At 45.0% G+C, this 6,814-nt stretch overlaps 1 protein-coding gene and 1 non-coding gene across 2 annotated transcripts in view; both read left to right on the forward strand.

Moving 5' to 3' along the window:
• Positions 1-5,266: 5,266 nt before the first annotated feature.
• SARC_30049 lies at positions 5,267-5,339 on the forward strand. The gene has a single exon. It is a non-coding gene; the product is annotated as a tRNA-Phe (tRNA).
• A 161-nt stretch (positions 5,340-5,500) lies between these two features.
• Positions 5,501-6,814, forward strand: part of SARC_02428 (hypothetical protein) — a gene marked incomplete at its 3' end in the record, with an annotated part of 9,138 nt that continues 7,824 nt past the window's right edge. Inside the window, exons 1-2 of the mRNA XM_014303824.1 lie at positions 5,501-5,830; positions 6,361-6,489. Of these exons, the coding sequence (XP_014159299.1) occupies positions 5,558-5,830; positions 6,361-6,489 (402 nt within the window). The 5' untranslated portion in view covers positions 5,501-5,557. The remainder of the gene's footprint in view (positions 5,831-6,360; positions 6,490-6,814) is intronic.

Consider the following 6,814-nt stretch of genomic DNA (forward strand, 5'->3'; position numbering starts at 1 on the left):
TTCTGCCATCCGCCTGGTCGAAAAAAGTTATTCGTCCAAATCCGAGACTGTTGAGCCTTATGTAGAGCCGCAGATACGTACATGTTATTTGGTCCGGAGATCCTTTGGGCCTGCTCGAAGTAGTTGGTAAAAAATTGTCAGCAGTCTGCATATCTTTATTATCTGCCGTACCTTCATGTACTATGCTTACAATATTCGGTAGCACTTACTTTTCTGCCATCCGGGAGATATGGAAATGAATGGCGCGATTATGTATTCCCATCGCTGCAACATGGGATTGAGCTTAAGATGTGTGTTCATATATACCAGGGCCTTGTTGTCCGTGAAGACCGGGACGCATTGTCAGTCGAGGTGATCGCGGAAGTTTGTCAGGCCATACACCAGCGCGAGCAACTCCGAAGGTGTTGCTTAGTTCTGCTGGGCGTTGATCAGATTCCCACTAAAGAACATCAGGTTGATTCAATGAAAGAGAGCTCCTCGTATTCTAGTCACTTGCGTCTGTTGCTAGATTCAATGACAACCCTTCAACCGAAAAATGTAGCGCTACTGTGTTCACGATTGAATCCTTCATGGCGTGCCATGCTTCTGCGTGTTGCTGCTTCCATCCATCTCCAATCAATTCACTTGGGGTCGAGTTTACAGAAATATCGTAGTAGGACACCATGTGTGCGAAGCTAGGTATGTATGCTATGTCCTTGTCACGTTGTGGCGTTGACCAGTCAAGTAGCTTCGTCTGCTTCTCAAACGATACTTTTGCAATTGCAAAGTGGCACTTGGATTGGTTGATATTGAAATTGTGATATGTGAGACTCATATTTACCTCCTTCACTCTCAATGTGTTCGTCATAGTCATCGGGTAGACCGTCGAGCATTGTACTCAGCGTGCACTGGAATTGTTATCTTAACCTATGAAGACCGAACGGCGCCGACGTAAGCTAGTACTGGCATCTGTCATGTTTGAAACTAAATGGTGTCTCGAATCCGGATGTATTGGCCTATGATAGGCGGCTGATGATATGTCTAACGTGGTGGAGTACTTCTTGCTCTGTAGGCGGGATATGATCTCGTTAACCTTAGGATGAGAAAACTGGTCACCCGGTATCAGTGCGTTCTCTGTTCGCATATCAGACACTCCCCTTCTTCGCTTCACTCTCACTGTCGTTTTGACCAATGTTGGAAGCGAATACAAACAACTCAAACCGCTGACATCCCCGAAGGTCACCCACCAGCGGTTTGCATTCGTAGTCGAGGACAGCAACATCACTGTTTGGGTTTTGAATAACTGGCGACAGATGATCAGGTATCTTCGAGAGTGTCCTTATCTGTCCAAGGTTTCGTGCAGCAGCAACAACGGATCGCTCGCATTAATGAACTTACCCATCGGCATTGATATCACCTTGAGCCAAAACATGATAAAGGCTCCAGCACTGTACATAAGTGGGATTCAAACACCACTCGCCCCTATTGACCCAGCAGAACTAGACGACCTCCTCGAACCCATACAATGACGCCAAGCGCACAACACGACAGAGCCCACCGATGTACGACAACGATTAGCTTCAGAACTGGAGGCAAATGCGGTATTGTGAACAACACGCGCTGCCGCAACGAGGGGAGTGAAGTAGCAATTTCAGTTATACGTAAACAAGCAATGGGCATACGGAGATCCACGCGCAACTTCGTGTTGGATAGGCGGCTTCCACAGGAGCAGGTACAGAAATGGTTGAAGGATTTAGTAATTACAAAGAGAACGGCGCCGACGACAGTAAACCTGCCACTGCTCGCGGTCATGCAACTCTTGCTGCTTGCGCATTAACTCATATATTTGTCGACGCGATTCTTGTCTACGAGTTTCATTCTTCTTGTTGCATCGTTTGCGATGACATGGGCGTTTCGACTGCGGAATCCAAGGATTGCGGACCATCTTTTGAGTGTCTACCTTGTCCGCTGTTGATATGAATTCGGCTGTTGCTTCGAAGAAGAAGACTGATGGGAATCAACCATGTTGGTTCCTGTGTTCCGAACAGGGTGCAGAGTGTGGTCTTGTTCACTCAGTAGTCCTCCTTATTCGTCTTGTTGCTGATTACGCTGGAGGGCCAGATTTCTCGTCGCAAGATAGCTTGGTTCACCAACTAGGATGCATCCCGTTCACCTTCTACTTGCGGAATGCGAGGCTCATCTTGCGCCTTGCAACGCTTCATCCCTCTCTGGTAAAAATCCATCTCGCTCACGTATTTCAAGAAGGAAGTTCTGCTGGTCGCGACTTTGTCGAGGCGACATTGTAGTAGAAGTTGGCCTTTGTTGGGTATAGCGAGTTTGAGCACTCAATCGAGCGTATCAGGATATTTATATCCCCACGTCCCGAGAATCTTAAAATTATCGGACACAACACAAACGATCTAGCCTTCGTCCTCAATCTGTTCTGATTGCTTTGAACATAGTATAATTGCCTTGCGCGGTTCCCATCTGTTCTACACTTGTCTGCATCCTAACTACTGATATAATGATGATCAATAGACAGATGGTTGTTGATGGGATTAAACTATCCTTGCTATGTCGTCTCTAAGTAACCTTCCTAGTGCCTTGTGCCTCGCCTAAGTCTTTACCATTTCGGGTTTGTACCACATACTGCAACCCTATATACGCTACGACTACTTCACAAATACGTGTACACATAAACTTCATCATTTACTTGTCCACATTATCAGAACACTTCGCTGGGTCGATCTTTTATTCAATTTATGCCTTCCAGTTTTTTCCGTACAGAGTCGATCCAATAATTATCATCAATGAACCTCTGCACTTCTCAACAGGTTCTTCGAGCATGTCGAGCTGTTAATCGTCATCTGGCACGGCTGTTCTCCCGATGAACATGAATGCATCTTGTCCATGGATTCTCCAGTACATTATCCTGGCAAATTCCGTCCGAATCGCTACCGCTATCTGATCAGAATGCGGGCATAGATTCACGACTCACTAGTTCCGCTGTTTATAAAACCGTTGTCTGAGCTATATGCGCCTCATCATACACTGGCGCTCTTGCTTGCAAAGGAGCATCGTTGCATGCCCTTACTGCTAACCTAGTTTAACGAAGAACATATTTCTCTTATTATATTTTGCCCTAGACTAGTCTTGAGGTTATCTCTTAATGAAACAACGTATCAAGTAGTTAAAAGTGTGGTAAGTCATGATAAATGTATCTCAACGTTATCCCCTTGTACCAGGGAAGACGTTGTTCATTAACAATCCTATAATTCATGCTCCAGAACTTAGTCATGCGTTTTTTCCAAGCACTTGATCAGATAAACCAAGTTTACGGAATCTACAAATAATAGTATTCAATAAACCCTGTTTCGGGTATTCCTGACTACAACTAGGTACTCAATAAACCACCTTGGTCGATTCCTTCGTGCTACTCGAAGGGGATACACCGGATGTCTAAAGGCGAATGTGGGCAGAGACACACGCACCTCCAGCCGATTTCGAGTACTCTGTTTCCGGTGATCCCTCAACAGACGCTGGACTACACAACCGACGCAAAGCTACGCCTGACTCCCATTCACACCGTAGGGTTGTCACTGAATCGGCAGTGCTTGCTGAAATTAGATGTTTGGAACAACCTGACGGTCCAGAGATGATCCTCCACATTATTTGGATTTGACCTGATGGTTATAGTCATCTGATAACACAACGCCCTCGGACACTGGTATAACAAATATGTGATTGGAGTATTCCGACGGAGGTCCTCAGCATGATTATGACTTCATGCGAGGACTGTTCACGAGTTGCTTTGCCCACGGGTCTCAGACAATCACCGGTGGCCGCTTACAACAACCAGATCGCCCAACTACTATAGGCCAGGGGGTACACCTCGTCCAGGTGAATACTGACAATTTCATGTCTATCATACTTGCACAGGATGGATGTACGCTACGAGCCTTTGCATAACCCCTCCACCAGTCGGAGAATACAGCAGCGGTTCTTATCAACATATGAAATTCACAATTCCGATTTAGTGTTTATGGTTTAGGCTAATGTTGGCTTTCACCTACAGTGGTGGGCAATACAATGACATCCACTCCAGTATGATAAATACCGCACCCTATACACCGCAAACGGGCAGGGGTTACCCTCACACGAAGCCCTTGGCTGTGCTGAACCCACGGTGGCACTCAGCCGTAAACCCCTCTACCGCAATAAACAAGCCACCGCCGCAGTGGCTAAGGCACGAGCTGCCCAGAAGTTGCAGCGGATAAATACCGAACTAATGCTCCAATGATTGAGATCGAGCACGGAGTATTATACGCTTAACAAGGAGTATCGTGTTGTATCGATTTTAAAATTATCAAGACATATATCCCACCGATTGGTCGGTAGAATCGCGCGGCTACGCCGTTTGGCCAGTGGTCCTGTTACCCCTCTCAGTTTGCGGATGAAGATGAGGCACACAGAAGCAGTCGTGTCGGCTTTCCGCGCCAGACTACCAGCACAACGATATTTTGGTGCGTGCAAGGTTGATTTCAGGCACTGGAATGCGATCTTAAAATGTAAAAGGTCGTGCCGTGGTTATGATTTCACTTAGGGCGATGAGCGCCACTTCATTGAACCTGCGCATACTATTCCTATTCATAACTATAGAACAACTCTAACTAACCTTAGGAAGGCCTACAGGTTTGCGAACAGCCGACTAGAACGAGACAGGCAACTTGCGAAGTGGAACGCCGAACATCAGGTGACCACCCTGCTTTAATTTATTTTGACGGCCACTTACTTTCTGAGTCGCCTAATCAATGGACGAATTAAATGATAGTCCATATAACACGACTAGGGGAGCTATAGTAGCAGTCATGTAGTACACCAGAACCTGGAGACAAAGAATCAGCCTGATATGTGCTAGTCTGGAGGCTATGGACCGATAGAATAGTACAGGACCGATCACATACATATGTGAACGACTAAACACTCTTGGACTAACCATACGTCACTACAGTAGACGGCTGGATCAGGAGATCAGCTTTTGTACACTAGCCAAGTAGATGTGACGAAACAAAGGTCTACACAATTTGTTCATACCAAGTATCTCAGCGAGCGAATGTTCTGAACGCCAAAATCGGGCCGATTTGAGGAATCGCCACACCTCTCCGATATCTGTACTATCGTGAATTACTAATTTTAGATGCCCTAACACAACAAGCCTTCTAATGCGCTGAATAGGAATAGCCAGATCAAGATTAATTGATGAGGTACTGGTAAGATTATATTTTCATCCGAAGTAGCTCAGATGGGAGAGCATTCGACTGAAGATCGAAAGGCACCAAGATCGATACTTGGCTTCGGCAATTTTTTAAAATTTTTTATTTTATTATTGAACGAAGGCTATTTTCCACAAACCCTGTCCCCACAGGGTTTTGGTAAAAAGTTACACGGCTGCAATTTGTATCACCACATATTACTCTCACTTGAGGGCTGTGTTTTGGTGTTCACTTGACAGTGTGCTATAGCTCGAACGATTAAACCCAGGTAAAGCCACACGAACAGTGCTTCCTACATTGTCACCATGACCAAACGACTGCTGCAGGAAGACTACATCACCTATCAACCAGAGAACACTACAGGCGTACGCAAAAGTATGCGCATCCATAACAAGTCGCATCCCAGCTTAGAGAATTCAGATGCCACAGCACAGATCAATAGAATCACTGATGAGGACGTCAATAGTGAACACATCCCTCTGGATTGCATGGATGTAGATGCACAGCGTGAGGCAACCTCCATAGAAATCAGCAGGATTTCTTTATTGGGACGAGGGGGATTCGCCAAAGTGTACAAGGTAGGTGGTGATGGGGTGGTATGTACAGGTTTATATGTAATACGCTCAGACTGTTCGTTTTTTCTGGTATTCTTATTCGATGCAAACGTCCGAGACCTCCTTTGTTGTGCTAATTATTCCTTTTCTTCTTTCTCGTGGCTGTCATGTTTTGCTCATGACCCTGCGTTGCTCTCTGTGCGTTTACACCAAGCATTGTTCATCGATACATGTACAACTTGACTGTACAATCAACCCTCAACAGAGTTCAATACACAACTTATAATCACTAGTCAGAGGCACTAAGCTAGCGCCAGCTACATATCACAGTGCATACGTAATTGTCCCTCTTAAATTATATATATATATATCTATATATTATATATATATATATATATATATATATATATATAGTGCGTAACGTTATACAACCATTTATGTGTATACAATTGTAATTGTACTACACACATCTGGTACTATTGGACTTGAAATGATAACAATCGGCTCTATACTTCTATTGAGAATACTTATACCTCAATGACCGGGCACACCAGGTACAAAGCACGCGAACGGAAAAAATATATGCCGCCAAGAAACAACTGGGTGTCTCGAGCACCGCTAAGAAAACAAGTCTGCATGAAGAGCGCTTGCTGAATGAATGCCGATGTGCGAATGTAGTGCAGGTACGTCTTGGCCTTCAGACCACTGAGCTGCGTTGCAACTGTTATGCGATTGAACGCGTTAAACGCCAAACGAGTCTTCAAACACACACCGCAAGCTTTGATTCTGAGTGTTGTTATTGTTATAATAAAGAGTTAATTTCCCTTGATGTTTATTGTAGTGTCTGGGTAGCTTCACTGCGCGTGGCTCCGCTTTCCTGCTACTGGAGTACGTAGGCATCGATTTGCACTACGTGTTGAGGTATGTACACAGAGAGCATAATAACCTATACACAGTACACACAGAGAGGAGATTGGAAAGGTCGAGTCAGTTTTGTTCTTTATATAA

Source organism: Sphaeroforma arctica (assembly GCF_001186125.1).
Source record: "Sphaeroforma arctica JP610 unplaced genomic scaffold supercont1.108, whole genome shotgun sequence".
Lineage (NCBI taxonomy): Eukaryota > Ichthyosporea > Ichthyophonida > Sphaeroforma > Sphaeroforma arctica.